Source organism: Canis lupus, chromosome 15, assembly GCF_048164855.1.
Source record: "Canis lupus baileyi chromosome 15, mCanLup2.hap1, whole genome shotgun sequence".
Taxonomy (NCBI): domain Eukaryota; kingdom Metazoa; phylum Chordata; class Mammalia; order Carnivora; family Canidae; genus Canis; species Canis lupus.
In genome coordinates, this window is record NC_132852.1 from 28,584,463 (window position 1) to 28,602,330 (window position 17,868).

The 17,868-nt window shown below is 34.3% G+C and overlaps 1 protein-coding gene across 5 annotated transcripts in view; it reads left to right on the forward strand.

The window, feature by feature from the left end:
* WRN (WRN RecQ like helicase) overlaps window positions 1–17,868 on the forward strand; it is a 140,627-nt gene that overhangs the window by 116,765 nt on the left and 5,994 nt on the right. For all 5 annotated transcript variants that reach the window (XM_072776358.1, XM_072776356.1, XM_072776355.1 and 2 more), the window contains 3 exons: window positions 4,144–4,275; window positions 6,794–6,956; window positions 15,104–15,321. In XM_072776358.1, the coding sequence (XP_072632459.1) occupies window positions 4,144–4,275; window positions 6,794–6,956; window positions 15,104–15,321 (513 nt within the window). The remainder of the gene's footprint in view (window positions 1–4,143; window positions 4,276–6,793; window positions 6,957–15,103; window positions 15,322–17,868) is intronic.

A 17,868-nucleotide genomic window follows, 5' to 3' on the forward strand; every position in this document is an offset into this window, starting at 1 on the left:
ATCAGGAATTTAATTCCATCATAGTCTCCCTGGGGAAGCTGAATGTCTTCTTTTTTTTTTTTTTTTAAGATTTTATTTATTTTATTTTATTTTATTTTATTTTATTTTATTTTATTTTATTTTATTTTATTTTATTTTATTTTATTTTATTTTATTTTTTATAATTTATTTATGATAGTCACAGAGAGAGAGAGGCAGAGTGTACACAGGCAGAGGGAGAAGCAGGCTCCATGCACCGGGAGCCCGACGTGGGATTCGATCCCGGGTCTCCAGGATCGCGCCCTGCGCCAAAGGCAGGCGCCAAACCGCTGCGCCACCCAGGGATCCCCTTATTTATTTTATTTAAGAGAGAGCACAATCGGGTGGAGAGGAGGGGCAGAGGGAGAGGGACATGCTGACTCCCCACTGAGCAGGGAGCCTGACTCTGAATGTATGTGTTCCTCGAGTTTCTATTTCCTCACCTACACAACGGAAGGATACTTTACTTCCCCAAATTAAGGAAACAGTAGATTAATTAGAAAGACAAAAGATAGGGGCACCTAGATGGCTCAGTTGGTTAAGCATCTGACTTTTAATTTTGGCCCAGGTCATCGGGTCCTGAGATTGAGCTGTGTGGGCTCTGCACTCAGCACAGAGTCTGCATGGGATTCTCTCTCTCCCCCACCTTCTCTCCCCCTCTGCCCTTCCCCCTGCTTACACTCATGCTCTCTCTCTCTCAAATAAATGAATAAGTAAATCTGAAAAAAAAAAAAGATAAAAGATATGGAGTGAGTATAAAAAGTTGGAAGAGTTAAAAATATGGAAGGCAGTATTAAAGGGTTGTTTTTACTTCTAAGAATTTCCTATAAGCTTTGATCAGGCACATTTGGATCCCAGTTTAAGAATCATTCTGTTTTATTGTATGTTATATTTCCCTCTTGTGATAGAATATCTTTGGCAACTTTACATTTCTTTTTCTTATTCTTAGATATTATGTAAAAACTACATATTTCACATTGGAAATTTTGAAAGGGAGATTATAATTTTTTAGTGGTTTGATAAAGAATATCATAGTTATCAGCAGTATTTGAATACGTTTTCTCTCTTTGGATGCTTCACAGTAGGATCTTCTTTCATGAACTAATGGCATTACTTAATAATGAAAGAAATTTTCCTCCCAACTTCTCTTCGGAAGAAGAAACTGAAATAGGGCAAAAGATAAATGCCCCGAAGGAGAGGTTCGAAACCTTTTTGAACTTTCTGGATGCAGAAAATGACTGCTAATTTCTGTGGTTAGGAATTATGCCTGGACTCTTGTATATTGAAAAAATATATTAAGTAAATAAATTTTTTTAAAAAGATTTTATTTATTTATTCATGACAGACACACACAGAGAGAGGCAGAGACACAGGCAGAAGGAGAAGCAGGCTCCATGCAGGGCGCCCGATGTGGGACTCCATCCCAGGTCTCCAGGATCACGCCCTGGGCCAAAGGCAGACACTCAACCGCTGAGCCACCCAGGCGTCCCTTAAGTAAATAAATTAACAAACATATATTTTTTAACCTAGTTTTGTTATTCACACTTTCATTAACCTTTTAAGATATTTGCTTAAGGGGTGCCTGGATGGCACGTTTTTGTTTTTGTTTTTCTGTTTAAGAGCTTCAGAATAGTTATGTATTGTAGTTTTTAAAAAACATGCATCAAAACAGAGTGTATATTTTCTGGAGAAGCATAGCTGGCTACTCACACTTTGGCATTCACCATGGTCTAGGCCAGGGGTTCAGTCCTCATCCTTATCTTAAAGGTCTGAATTGTCTTGTCACAGAATAGTTGTGTTTTGGGGAGTAGGTTTGCATTACCCTTCTCTATGAGCTTGGTTTGTTTGTGTTTTACAAACCCTTGTGTGGAGGGCTGACTTTCAATAGATCGCAGGGGGGGAGCTGCGCTGCTTCGTAGGAAACCCCGACCCAGAAGCGGGTCCTCTACAGTGGTTTAGCACCAGGTTCCCCAACGTGGGTTGCGTGATGGGCAAGGGGGCGGCCTCCTTTCTGGCCGTGCCCATTTCCCAGGACCAGGGCCTATTTACCCCGACTCTGGTTCCGCGGGGGGGGAGGGAGGGGGGGGCATGCCAGGTGGGGACGGCAGGGGAGCCGCCAGCCAAGGCCATCTGAGGCTCCGAGGCAGTGCCCTGTGGTGCCCTATGGTTCCGCCTGGGCGGGATTCTGATTTAGAGGCGTTGATCATAATCCCACAGATGGAGCTTTGCCCCATACTACCTCAGCCAAGCACATACACCAAATTGTGAGCTTGGTTTTATGTATACATACGTGCATATGTAAATATAAGTGGTTACATTGGAATGCAAATTCATTCATTTATAGTAAGAAATATAATTGGGAAGTTTCATTGACCCAACCAGTGTGTTCTCTCCTGTTGAAGAAGAAGGTATTTGGGAAGGCAGGTTATCTGACAGTTGCTTAGTGAGCCTGGAATAGAACAAGGGGAATTCTGATAGTGTCAGAAGTAGTCTGACATCAAAGCAGATTAGGCATTGTCATACATTACTTGCCAGGGAAACTGTAATATTCAAATCTAGTTAGCCAAGACGTCTTCTCATCTGAACAGTGCTTGGATAGGTACTGCCTACTTTTGTCCTTCTGCCTTTTCTATTTATGTTTCCGTAATTGATCAGTCTCTGTTCACATCGTCTTTTATCTACATAGATTATGATTTGATTAGATTTTGTTTAATTAGAATCACATTCTAGCCCTTCCTTCTTGAGATTACTGCTCTCATGTTACTTTGCTTAGTGTTTTGGATGTTCCTAAACCCTTTAGTCTCATGTTTACAGATGATATCAAGATTTTGTCCCATAAATAATAAAATCTTCATGGATTTGCCAGAATAATTCACAGTGGTCACATATTTAAGAACTTGGCATCAAGGTGTCCCATTGTTGCCTTCAGCTATCAGATGATACTGACATACTGAGGAATTTGGTTAATGGAGTCTGATTTTTTTTTTAATTTTTTTTTTATTGGCATTCAATTTGCCAACATTTAGCATAACACCCAGAGCTCATCCCACCAAGTGCCCCCCTCAATGTGGAGTCTGATTTTTAAGCATTCCTGGGAACTTAGGGCCAGATTTGAGTGTTAAATTCTCAGAAACACTTCATTTAATAAAAAATATTCTTCCTTGAAAATTTAGAGATGCCTAGAAACAATGACCTTACATCTTGTGGTATTGTCTGGCTTCTGTCTTCACCAAACTGCAGTTGTCTCCTGTGAACTAATCTGTAGACTCATTTATTTAGTGCAGAAATGGACTGCTGTGGGTTAGAATAAGCCAAGTTCTGTTGGATTTAATCCTTTTTTTAAAAAAATTATTTTTTATTTTATTTTTTTGGATTTAATTCTTTTAATTTAGTATTGGTACTTATATTTTCAAAGGCAAAGTTTTCATGGAGGAAACTTTCATATATCTATGCAAATTATACATCATATAATTCTATCATAACTCTCACTTGGTCTTTATTTCAGGCTTTTAAAAAATTCCAGTATTTCTTCATTAATCTCATTTTTCAATCCTTTCTGCATTTTTTCTCTTCTAAATGTTTCTTAAGTAACCATATTTAAGAATTTACATGATCCTTCAAGTTTAGAGCCAGTTTGTATGTATTTTTTTAAACTATATGTATATAGTGATATATTTACTTACAAAATGTTAGCAGAATTTGTGGCTATGGTATCTAAATTTGAGTATTAATTTTGTTTATTCATGCATTTGGTATTCACTTCCAGGGATTAAGGGACTAATTTAGAGTCGGAGTGGTCAATTTTGTAGTTCATTTTGTATTCTCTCTTTATTGGCTAAAGGGGAAACTAGACATTTCTAGTTTTATAACCATGTTTGCCATTACAGATATTTTATTTAAAAACTTATTCCCTCTAGCTTTATTTTACCTTTATAAATCAATATGTAAAAAACAAATAAAAGAACCCACACCTTTTCCAGCTTTTCATAAAAAAGGGAATTTTTAACTGTTCCTTAGAGGTTTTATTTGTGTGTTTTTTTCCCTAATGCCTAATGATCATACTGATACTCTATCATTATATTCATATAATTATTGATCATTTGTGTTACATTTAAAATTTTGTAGTCAGACCTCTTTTCAAGTACAAAACCTTGGGAAGAACCAAGGAACAGTGTGGTGGAGGAAAATGAAACATGTTCCCTTTCACAGTCTGCGGCCATCACGTATTCCTTATTCCAAGAAAAGAAGATGTCTTTGGTAAATGTTTTACTTTCAAGTTAGAGGGGATTTTAAGTTTATCTAAACATGTGTTTTATTAGCTTTTCAAATAGTAAAGTTGTGACTTGGGATAAGTTTATTCCAATCTTACAATGTTTTATATTGTTTCATATTATATTTAATTTTAAGCTAGAATGTCATTTTCTTTTTCTGCCAAGCCTACCTTTGTCAATTAGTGAAAACAACAAGTATACTTTGGCCATGGCTATTTTGTAGAGGTTGTATCAGAGGTACTATTAAACATAGAGCATAGGGATATATTAGAGCAGCCGTATTATAAGACTCTATTTTTTTTAATTGGGATTAATAATTTAAAAACTGTTAGCATATGTACTGATAAGAAATAATCTCCAAGATACGTTTAAGTAAAGAAAGGGAAGATGGAAAGCAGTATGAAAAACATAAATGTGTATGTGTATATATGCATGTGTATATGTGCATGTTTATATATGACATATTTTTGTGTATGTATACAAAAATGCATAGACTATCACTGGAAGGATGTCCAAGAAGCTAGAAATAAGTTACAAAAAAAAAAAAATCCCCCCCAAAAAACCCCCAACAAGACCCAGCTTGCTTTTCACTCTAGATCCTCTACTATTATTTTGTTTTTTTTTAAACCATGCCTGATGGTCTTTGAAAAACATCTTAATTACTATGAAAAATGGCCACACTTAATGTTTCTTCACTGTTCTGGCCTCAATCCTTAAGGCTATTGAAGTTTTTTTTAATATATAAAATGAAGAGTATATCTTAGTGGAATAGGGACAGAATTAGGCTTCCAGCAAGGCTTAGCTAATTTGAATTCTTATTCTGTCATTAAATTGATTTGGAAAAGGCTATATGGTCCAGTGCCTGCTTTTCCTGTTCTCTGTGTGAATGAATGAATATAGCCTCTATTCATGAGGCTATATTATACTTCTTATTATGGTTAAAATCCAGTATAAATAAGAAAAATAGTCCATAGCTTGTCTTCATCACTTAATAGATGTTCTAATTAAACAGTCAAATTTCTAAAAGTAAAAGTACAAAAGCCATTACAGAAGAAACCAAATAATTCCATTGCACTATTTTTGAAGCAAATTACATGATAAATATAAATTTTAAGTTCAGTCTTATGAAAATAATAACTTCCATGTATGTGTTAAAAATATATGCTTATATATACACGTAATTTGACAATGTATATATATATGACCCTGTATATATATATATATATATATATATATATATACACACACACACACACACATACATATATATATATATGGTATAAATGAATATAGTACTAAGAAAATTTGGTATAGCCTCCAAATTTTTTGAATAAAGTACATTGTAATACTCAGCCATGATACATGGTTTCATGTATTATATATTCATGGTTAAAAATGTGGAGTGATATATTTCCATTGATATCTTTGGTATTATTTTGTTGTATATTATTGTGTAATATCATGTTATAATTATATGTTCCTCCCAGGGGTCTGAGAGGGACTGTGCCTGTTAACCACAAAATTAAACATGCCTAAGGACTAATTAATTGGGAGCAATAATACAATTAGTTCTAGGTAATTTGATGCCTGGTATCAAATAACCCTGATATTATGCACACATGGTGCATATTATGTAGTAGAAAAGGCTAGACATTTAATGAAAGTAACTTAAAACCTACCTTTGAAGGCTGAAAATATTGCTTTAAATGCTCTGTTCTATGGAAGTATCAACATTCACATAAATATAGTCCAAATTCAGATGTCCAAGATATATTAAAAGAGAGTATCATTAAATAATTTAGAGCTTAATATTTAAACTTTCTGAATGTTTAAAATAGTATTTTGTCTAATACACATCTTAAATGGGTTTGGAGCTACATTTGTTTAAAAAGCTACATAAATATTGAACACTGTCCTAAATTTAAAACAATTCATGTTAAGTTTAATGCTAGGTAAGAGATGACAGCCTTTGCTAAATTGTGGTTATTATATTATGAGTAGAGCCAATATGAAACACCCTGTTAAAATTTTCTCAAGAGCCTTTTATAGAATGCATCTGGAACTTTATATATCACTAAGCATTTTAGGATTTGTCTTCTTGGAAATTCACAGAACTAGAGTACCATGTGTCAGTTCAATTATATAGAATATTGGATTGTCATTTACTCTATTTTCAAAAGGCTGTGGCAGTTATTAGACTTGCACAGAATGATTAGTCTGTGGCACTAATAGGTTTTTAAAGTGACCAGAGAGGGATGATCCAGCTAAAGCTGGATGATTTTGTTTTATTCAGTATAGTGTGTATATAAAAGGTAGAACCTGTGGAGCTCTATAATGTGGGTAGTTTTAAAGAAATAGTAAAAATGAAATTTTTAAGTGAAGGTTCAGTGCATTGTTTATTTCTCAGTGAACATTTATTACCTGAAGGTTTTGGACATCTTATTTACATACGGTACAGTGCAAACTTTTAAAACCTCATGGTTGTTTTGCTCCTGTTTCTCTAGATAAGTTTAACTGAGGACAGGATTATGCCTCTCACAGCAGTTGGAATGCACTTAACCCAAGCAGTGAAAGCTGGCTGTCCACTTGATATGGAACGAGCAGGCCTGACTCCAGAGGTTCAGAAGATTATTACTGATGTTATCCGAAACCCTCCCATCAACTCAGGTGATTGTTGTGACCCTAGTCTGCAGCCTTAATGACTTGAGTCATTGAACCCAGATGAAGTAAACAAGCCATCCACTAGTTATTTTCACTTTACCAACATTAACCCTTTATGCTACGATGGAAAACTTGCTTTTTTAATGCTTTTTATTGTTTTTGACATTCTTCCCATTATCAACTCAGAGGAAAGTCTGAATCTGAGAAATTCTTGTTTTCCTTTTCAGCTTTAGATTATGATTCACATCCCAAAACAGTGGGCTTTCATCCTTGTCTAATTTCTGTCTCACACCTTGAAGAAAAAATACATTTTTTTTCCATATTCATTTCCCATAGCTCATTGACTTCTCAATTTTCCCTAAATTTTACAGATTTTCCTTGTGATAGGCCTCATGCACGGCATCTTTCTAACCAGTATAATCAGTGGTCTCAGTTGCCGTGGTGTTAAAGGGATGGTCCTAGGTCTCTGGGCTCCCTTGTAGAAAGAAGGGTTGTCACTTTGTTGCAGAACCTCAGCTGTGCTCATGAAGATTCAGCCCCTTTGCCTGCCCTGCAGGAATTTTTTAATTACCTACTTTTTACAGAATTGAAGATGAGGTACCTCAGAGGATTTTTTCCTTCATAAATGTACAAACTAGATGTGTTACAACTCAATAAATCTGATAAATATCTTCAAACTCTAAGGACAGAGCAGTAGGCATACAAAAAGCGTTATAAACTACAATACAAATACTTAAATTTTTATTAACTCAAATTCTTTCCCACTTGGGAACAACTAGGCATTTCCTCCCCAAAAATTTAGGGATCCCTGGGTGGCGCAGCGGTTTGGCGCCTGCCTTTGGCCCAGGGCGCGATCCTGGAGACCCAGGATCGAATCCCACATCGGGCTCCCGGTGCATGGAGCCTGCTTCTCCCTCTGCCTGTGTCTCTGCCTCTCTCTCTCTCTCTCTGTGACTATCATAAATAAATAAAAATTAAAAAAAAAAAAAAAAAAAAAAAATTTAGAAGTAAGGGAAATAAGATCACTCTCTGAAGGCACAATCAATACTATCCTAAATTGGTCAGAACAAAGATATTAAAAGACAGCATGGGGGCGCCTGGGTGGCTGAGTTCAACCAACTCTTGATTTTGGCTCAGGGTGTGATCTCAAGGTCCTGAGATCAAGCCCCATGGTTGGGCTTTCACCCTCAGCACAGAGTCTCCTTGAGATTCTTCTCCCTCTCTTTTTGCCCCTCCCCCTGCTCATACTCTCTTTCTAAATAAATAAAATCTTTAAAATATATATATTAAAAAAAAAGAGCATTAATTCTAGGCTTTAGGAAGACTTGACTGAGGTCTAAACAAAGAACACCTTCATCAGTTCCATTTGTCAACTGTAGAAGCAGTGGAAAAAAGAAAGAGGCAAGTCCTAGGCAGTGGTCATCAAAATTATTCCCAGGGAACTAAAATTTTTCTTTTTTTCTTTTTTCTTAAAACGTTATTTATTCAAATTCCTTCCTTCCTTCCTTCCTTCCTTCCTTCCTTCCTTCCTTCCTTCCTTCCTTCCTTCCTTCCTTCCTTCCTTTTTCTTTCTTTCTTTCTTTCTTTCTTTCTTTCTTTCTTTCTTTCTTTCTTTCTTTCTTCTTTCTTTCTTTCTTTCTTTCTTTTCTTTTCTTTTCTTTTCTTTTCTTTTCTTTCTTTTCTTTTTTTTCTTTCTTTTGAATAATCTCTCTGCTCAATCTCTCTGTGGGGCTCAAATTTACAACTCAAGAGTCCCATGCTCTCCTAACTCAGCCAGCCAGGCGCCCACAAATTTTTTCTTTTTATTAACCATATTAAAATTGTACTGCTAATTATTTAAAAGAAAGAATATACAATTTCTAATCCTGACCAACTACTTCAAGTATCCTAAGGGCCTGTTGTTAAGTTACGCCAAGGTCTTATCTGAGGAAAACACTTCAACTAATTCTGCTTCTATATCACTTCCTCACTTCCTGGTTATAATTTGATTTCTAATATAGATCTGTCTACAGGGAAAGAATGCACTAGTCATGCTAACCTGGATACTTCTCTATGTGATAACTGTAAATTCATAATTGTAAATCAGTGAATTGATAGTTTATGAACATGGTTAAGGTACGTCTGTTAAACTTAAATTAGATTTCTAAATCTGAAAACCTTTAGGCCATCTGGACTGTGTTAAAACATCCAAAGTAACTTAGGTGTGAGTCCTCTTTACGTATGTGTAAATACAGAACTTAAAGTCTGTCTTTTGATGAGCTGTTGGATAGTAGGCAGTATTCTCTGAAAAAGTTGGGGAAGCTCCCCCTACCCCCCAACCATTGACAATTGTGTTTGCTATTGTTGGCTGCTTTCCTTAAATCCTGAAGATTGATGGATGTGTTAGCCTAGTCAGTAAGAGCAAAGGCTCTGGTAACAGCTGATTTATTTTGATATAGGCTGTACCATTTCCAAGTTCTATGACCTTGGGCAAATTGCCCAATCTCCCCCACGCTTCAGTTTCTTTATCTCTAAAACAGGACAGGATAATATTGCTTCTTAGAAAATTGTGAGAAATAATTGGATACTGAACAGAATGCTCTGGCACTGGTAAGTATTTTATAGATGGTGGTGGTGGCAGTGATGGTGATTATAATGTTGATGATGAGTGAAGAAGTAAGTGGTAAGATCTTAGGGCTTCTTAAAAATACCCTCTAGGGGTACTTGGGTGGCTCAGTTGATTAAGCACCTGCCTTCAGCTCAGGTCATGATCTCAGGGTCCTGGGATTGAGCCCTGCATCTCGGCTCCTTGCTCAGCAGGGAGCCTGCTTCTCCCTCCCCTCTGTCTGTTGCTCCCTCTCCCTCTGTCTGCCGCTCCCTCTGCTTGTGATCTTTCTTTCTCTGTCAAATAAATAAAATGTTTAAATCTAAATATGATTACTTTTATACTCTACTCTTTTTAGTAGCTAATGAAGAAAATAGGAAATTAATAAATAAGTATACAAGAAGAGAGGTTTCAAAACAACTTTATAGAGCCTTAGAACTTTAATAATTCAGGCTTGTTATAAATATTTTTTTCCAAGAACTGAAGAATTCTTGGGAAAATATTCTTGAGTAACATAACATCGATGTTCTAATTTCAGTTCATTATTGGCAAGAGGAAATTATAGAGGAAAATATAAGGTTCTATTATTTAGTCAATTATTAACAATCTATTTTATTTGACCATGGTGAGGAATGTTGCTAAGTTGCTTTCCAAATCATATAGTTGTAAAGTTATAGGATTTTAGATTTGAAAAGGAAATTGGAAATCATTAAATTTTCACTTTCCTAATCCTACCCTGTTTCAGAGATAGGAATTTGAGGCCAAGAGAGTTACAGATTCTGTTAATATCATGTGAAGATTAATGACTAAGCAAGTTTTTCTTTTAACTATACCACGTTAAAGTGTACTGCCAACTGTTTAAAGAAAGAAATATGCAAGTGCTTTCTTGACTTAAGATTTTATTTACTTATTTATTTAGAGAATGAAAGAGAGAGAATGAGAGAGAAAGTGTACAAACGAGCCAGGGGTAGGGGTGGGGGGTGGGGGGAGGCAGAGGATGAGAAAGAATTCCTAGCAGATTCCTAACTGAGGGGGAAGCCCAAGGCAGAGCTCAATCCCAGGACCCTGAGCTCATGATCTGAGCTGAAAATCAAGAGTTGGTCAGGCGCCCCAAAATATGCAGTTTCTAATCCTGATGTAGGATTTGGGTATATAAACCATTACTTGATGAGTAAAATATACTTAATTATATTCAGTTTAACATATTTTTATGTATAGTGCCTTTAATATTCTCTATCTATAGTCTTCCTACATTCTGAGTTCAGCAATTTTAATTTCTGATGTTAGACAACTTTTAAAATTAAGAAATATTGAAGTCAAACAGAATATATAAACATCAGTATAAAATTGCGCAGCCTTGATACAACAAATATCAGAGACAAGAGAAGCATCTGTAATCATTAGTGACTAAAACATTATTTAAAACATTTATCTTTACCATTATATACTGAAAATAGCAAATTAATTTTCATTTAGAGATAAGTACTAAGTTGAAAGAAGGGAGAACACTTTAAAAAATACTTATTAAATACTTAATTCATTTTTTCTGTCAATATACTGTATGTAGGTTATTTATATAATATGAAAAATATATATTATTGTAGTTCTCTTCCAAAGCCAAAATTGAGAAAGTTAAGATTATAAGAACTATGAGCTCTAAATTTTATTTCTTTAGATTGTATATTTATAGTATGTAAGATTACATTTATTGATGTGAAATTTTAATTTTGAGTTCTTGTTTTTCCTTGATAAAATACTATTTGTTCTCCTATTTGAGAAAAATTGTTGAGTTACAAATTATAATAAGAAATGAAGATATACTTAGTACATTAATGATTCAAATATGGCATTTTCATTTTCTTATTCAATTTTGACCATATCACATAATTTGGTGTTTTAATGAATAAATTTGATTTAAATTTTGCAAGATTCTGAAATGGGAATTTTTTGTTTTGTTATGGCATAATCTTATACCTAAAAATAGGTATTTGTGAATTGAGCAATCATATGTAATATTTTCATGCTGTCTTATTTGCTAAGTAGGTTTTGTCCTTATAATTTATTATTTAAAGGAATTCTATAACTTTTTAATCCTTTAGTTTATCCATGTTTATATAATTTTAAGCTTCTTTTACGGAGTTGAAATTCTAACTATGCTTAATGATAAATTAAGCAAGGCATTTAATGAGGTGTCTGGGTAATATTTTGAATACTTTCATTCTTCCATTTTTATGTGCATGTAACTAGAAAATTAAGGGTGGCTTCCAAGGGACCTGCCACAAAAATAGGATTTATATGATCTCTTTTAAAGCACTGAAGGAAAAAAATAAATAAATAAATAAAGCACTGAAGGAGTGCAGCCAGTCTTCATTATTCTCTAATAGAAATTTTCGGTGCTTACTTGACTGGAAAGTTAGGACAGGATAAGATACATCTTTAATGCTAGATGCCCCCTTTTTGCATATGTATATTGTAGGATGACTTTAAGATAAAAATATAGAGGGTACTTACAGAAATGTATAAGTGAATACATGGATTTTCTAATTATATCTAGAAATTATATTCAAATTATGTACAATAACTTTGTACATTTATTAAATTATTAACAGTGGTTTAAAGCCATAAGCAAATGTTACCTATCATAATTTCATGAAAAGAAGACATCCTAATTTTAGGAACAGATTGTTTCAATGGAATCAAATATTTCATTTTTCCTTTCAAAATAATTCATTGAACCCATGATGCTATAATAGCTCAAGATTATTGAACTATGTTTCCAAAAAATTGGCTTGTAAAATTTACATTTACAGTATAATGAAATCAAGGATATATAGTTTATTTATCCAGTGTCTAAATACCTATAGAAGAAAACGAATTTATTATAATATAGTTGTGTAGTTGCTAGAGTACAGGAAAATTTGTATGTTTTTTTCTAGAGCATTATCCAAAAAGAAATATGATATAAACCATATATGTAATTTTATTTTATCTTTAAATTAAAACAAATTTCTTAATTGAAATATAGTTGGCACACATGTTACAATTATTTTGAGATGTACAGCATAGAGATTCAAGAAGTCTACATGTTACCCAGAGTATGCAATTTAAAATTTTCTAGTAGCCACATTAAAAAAGTAAAAAAAAAAAAAAAAAAAAAAAAAAAATAGGGTTGCCTGGGTGGCTCAGTTGGTTAAGTGTCCCACTCTTGGTTTCTGCACAGGTCATGATCTCAGGGTTCTAAGATTGAGCCCATGCTGGACTCCTTGCTTAGCTTGGAGTCTGCTTGAGATTGTCTCTCCCCCTCACCCTCTGCCTGTATCCCACTCATGTGCACGCATATGCATGCTCTCTCTCCTTAAATAATTAAAAAACTAAAAAACAAAGTAAAAATGTAAATTAAAAAAATGAAAATAAACAGATATGATTAATTCTAATGATATATTTAATTAACCCAGTATATTAAAACTGTTATTTCAACATAATCAGTGTAAAATTATTAATGAGATCTTTTGTGTATTTTTTTGTACTAAGCCTTTAAAATCAGGTATGTATTTTACACTTACAGCATATCTCAATTCTTAAGCTAAATTTTAATTGAAAATATTTGATTGGTATTTAGCTTTTGTAAAATTTACAATTGAATAAAGTAAATGAAGATTTTCAGTGTGTTCCAAACACACTTAAAATTTTTTCAATAACTGAATCAAGTATCAGGTTTTAAATTTAATTTTACATTAATTAGGATTACTTAAAATTGAGTTCCTTTGCCATACTAGCTACATTTCAGGTGCTCAGTACATGTGATTAGTGCTTATTGTATCAGATAGCACAATTATAGAGGCGCCTGGGTGGCTCAGTGGTGGAGGGCCTGCCTTTGGCTTAGGTCCTGATACCAGGGTCCTGGGATCGAGTTCCGCATCAGGTTCCCCACAGTGGGCCTGCTTCTCCCTCAGCCTATGTCCCTGCCTCTCTCTCTGTGTCTCTCCTGAATAAATAAATAAAATCTTAAAAAAAAAAAAGCACAATTATAGAGGAAATTTTGGCAATACCTGCCAAAACGTAAAATGTATTTAGTCAGAAATCCCACTTCTAAGAATCTAGAAATATCGCAAAATATGTGTAATATGTTCTTTGGAACATTTTGTTGTCAAAGAAAAATTGAAGACAAAAGAAAGGGAACTGTAAGTTTCGATAGACACATAAAAAAGAAGACACAATGAAGAAATTAATGAAGTAGTAAAATTAGCTAAATTTCTATGGTATTTGGCTGGTATAATGACTGAAGGACAAATAGAATTTTAGTTGGTTGATAGATAGGATAGTCATATTGCTAATTTTATTACATTTAGAGGTAATCTTTTCAAGATTTTGATTAGAATCAGTTTTGCATCTTAATACTTTAAAGTCACAAAAAGTAAAAGCTAAATAGTTAGATACCTCATGATCCTAGTTTCTATTAGCTGTGTAACCTTCTCTTGCTGGCATTTGTTTTTTTTAAAGATTTTATTTATTTGACAGCCCATGAGAGAGCACAGGCAAGGGAAGGGGCAAAGGGAGAAGCAGGCTTCTCGCTGAGATCTCAGGACCCTGGGATCATGACTGGAGCCAAAGACCGACACTTAATTTACTGAGCCACCCAGACACCTATTTTTGTTTTGTCTTGTTGTTTTGTTTTTAACTGCAAGGTCTTTTTTGAAATTCAGGAGTAGCAAGATAAGATCTTTGGAAGAAAGGAGAATATAAACCTAGAAAACTAGAATAATCGAAAGACCACCCTTTCAAGGTGGCATTTAAAAATACTTAGATTCTGATTATCAATTTGAATTGGGTGTCAGAAATGTTTGATACCAGTTTTATAATAGATTTTAAGCTGCTTAGTTTTATGATACTCTAGAGCATTCCAGATGAATGTGATGTTGGAAGTGTTTGAAAATTAAGTAGTGGTCTGTAGGAGATTGCTAAATAATTTGTAAAAGGTGTGAAGATACACAGTCTGAATCAGTTATGTTAGTTACAAAAATTCAAAATTCCTTGACTGTGAAAATAAGAGGTTTCTTTCCCAGAAAACTCATTTAGACAATATGCATTTTAAATAATTGGTATGTTTTGTTATATTATAATATCCATTGAAAGGATCTTTTAAAAATTAGCATCTTATTTACAAGTGTGATTAGCTTCTATTATAAGAATAAGTTCTATTCAGAAAATAATTGTAATAAATATTTAGGATTTGAAGCATAATTCCTTTAGAAACAATTCTGTGAAGGGTGGTTTTTGGTTCTCAGGGCACCTCACAGAAAGCAGTTTGAAACATAATTTATGCCAAGTCAATGGCACTGACCTGACTTTAAGTCTTGGAGGCTAAGGCTGCAGGTGGTGCAGGGGTGGGGGGCTGGGGGGAATAATGCTTTACTTAATTTCTGTTTGTAGGGCTCTAGGCATTTGGAAGAGGGACATTTTCTTTGCACACCTTCCTTTCTACAAAATATTTCACTATTTCTAGTTCATAGGTTTACTAAAATGTTCTCTGTAATTTATTTTTAAATCATATTTTTTTCATCCTTTACAGATATAAATAAAATTAAACTAATTAGAAAGCTGGTTCCTGAAAACATTGACACGTACCTTATCCACATGGTAATTGAGATCCTGGAAAAAGACTCTGACAACAGACTGTTGTCAGACGGGCTTTCATGTGCTTCCAACAGAAAGAGATATTTCCCCAATTCTGAAGAGAACTGTTCAAGTTCTAAAAGAAGTAGGGAAGAAGTAGGCACTAATACCAAGGTATTAATTATTTGTAGAATTTTCATGCATTGTCTGTGGTTCAAGTTACATATTCTAATACTAAAATGCTGTAGTTTTTAAACTGTTATAAATTCTAATACAAGGTTACTTTTTAAAATCTGTGCTCTATTTCCTTTGTTTTTTCATAAACCTTATCAGAGAAGTGATTTTTTTTTTTTTTTAAATAACAGTGAAAGGGAAATGTAGTCCATCTATTTCGCTTTTTGTGTGGAATGTCAACTTAAATTTTACCTCTAACTCCTGCTGATTAAATATATAGCCTGGGTATTCTTTTTCTTTCATAGACATAGTTAATATTGGCTTTGAGCATATGGCAGTTTATGTAGTTTATGAAAATGAAAACAAATTCTATTATAAATACCCCCCAAAACTAATTTGTCAAATTCTGTACTTCAGTTAGATTTGTGTATGGACATATCCTAGATAACCTAATGAAATTTGATTAATTAGAATTCCTTACATTATTTAGACAATTGAAGTAGCTGTGAGAAGGATATTAAAGAAAATATATGTCGAGTGAAAGTAGTGAATTTGTCTTCTATTCCCAGCCTTTTATTTCGGAAATCTGTATCAGGTGCCTAAAGCCTTGTTGTGTGTGTCTGTGGGGGGGTAACCAATTTTACCTGTCAGTAAAGGAAAAAATGAAACTTGTTATTTTTTCCTGATTATTGATGTACATTTATTTGAAATATTATTTTAATCACATTAGCATTTGGCTTTTCCCTTATTGAAATAACATCAGATGCCAAAAACAGAGTAGGGAGATTTGGGGGTAGAAGTCATGCTGAGCCTACCAGATTTAGCCCTTTTGCCTCCCCATTTAGAGGAACAAGGATATTGGGGCTAGGACGTAGATTAAGAGATTAGTGACCCAGCCAAAGTATTTTTCTTTTATCTGCCTCCCAAATATAGAAAGCTGCTCTGGAACCGTAGAGTCTGTTGGAAGTTAGATTTCAGATTTTTCCTGTGAACATTCATCTTTTCTACTAACCTGGATTGTATCTCGTAGTCTGTTTCATTGGATGATTATGAGGCTTCTGATAAAGAATTATGTCAAAACAAATTCTTTCTTTTTTTTTTAACAATTAGCTTTTTTTTTTAATTTTTATTTATTTATGATAGTCACACAGAGAGAGAGAGAGAGAGAGGCAGAGACATAGGCAGAGGGAGAAGCAGGCTCCATGCACCGGGAGCCCGACGTGGGATTCGATCCCGGGTCTCCAGGATCACGCCCTGGGCCAAAGGCAGGCGCTAAACCGCTGCGCCACCCAGGGATCCCAAAACAAATTCTTTTTATTTGTTGATGCATTGTTAGTTTTATATCTGTTATGATTACTATTAAGATAGAAGCTCAATCATGTGTTTACTGAAGAAAGATTCTGTCTTGATATTGGTAGTTCTGATTCAAAATATCCAGGTACACAGTGGATTCTTTAAGTACATCTTTTTTTAAAAATTTCTGCAAAGTCTTCCTAAATTTTACTTTTTAGTATTTGTCCCATTGCTTTGTATTTCTTCTTCAGGGACTTCTATTATTTCTGTGTTGGATCTTATTTGCCTAACTGCAATATTTGTCACTTTCCATGAATTCTTTCTAGTTCTTCATTTCTCTTTAATTTAAAAATTTCTTCTTCATCTTCTTTTTTCAGCTTTTGTTTCTTGGGCAGAAGCTATTATGTTGTTATGTTACATAGTTTAGTATTCACTTCTATGCAGTTTTTCTTTTGCTTCTAATTCTTAACTGAACTTTTCTCCTCCATTTTGAATTTTTCTGAATTTGATTTATGATGTTCTTTCATGTTTTGAATAATTTTCTAAATGCTTTTCAACTTATTTTGGGAGATTACAGTTTTACTCGTATCTTAGCAAGTCCTCTGATGTCACATTTGACCTTAATACTTTCCTGTAGTTCATTTTCATATGAAATTAGTTTTCCTGTGCTTTCAAAAGAAAGCATGGTTCAAGGTTATTTTTCCTAAATTTACAGAGCTCTCTCTTCTGTTATTTTGTGTAATTTTTCAAAATATGGGTACTAGGTTTATGAGATACACTCCTCTTCCATTCTTCCTTTTGTCTCTGGTTTACTTGAACTGCTTGATTTGGTTTTGCCCCAGCAGTTCTCCCAGAAGGCAGCATTAGTTGGTCAGGAGCATTCACAGGAACCAGTCGGTTTAGCCACTGAAGACACCACTGTAGACTCCTATAGTCACTTACTATTGGATTGGGCAGGAGCCCTCCCATGTTCAGATGCTGTTTTCACATTAATCCACCATGGTTTCTGATGTCAACCTGTGGGCTACTTTAGGGTTCTGTTCTTACCTCACTGCTTGCCTCTGTTTTCTCAGTACTTGATAAGTACTGTACAGGTCTTATGCCTGTTGGTGGTTTGTCCTCACATGCTTATAGTTTGGATTTCTTTGGCATACATTTACACTTAGTTTCATTGTAAATGTAGATGATGAATTTTGGGTTTTGCTGTCAATTCTGTTTTAATGGTGGGCTTCAGAGAGATTTAAGAACTATGCT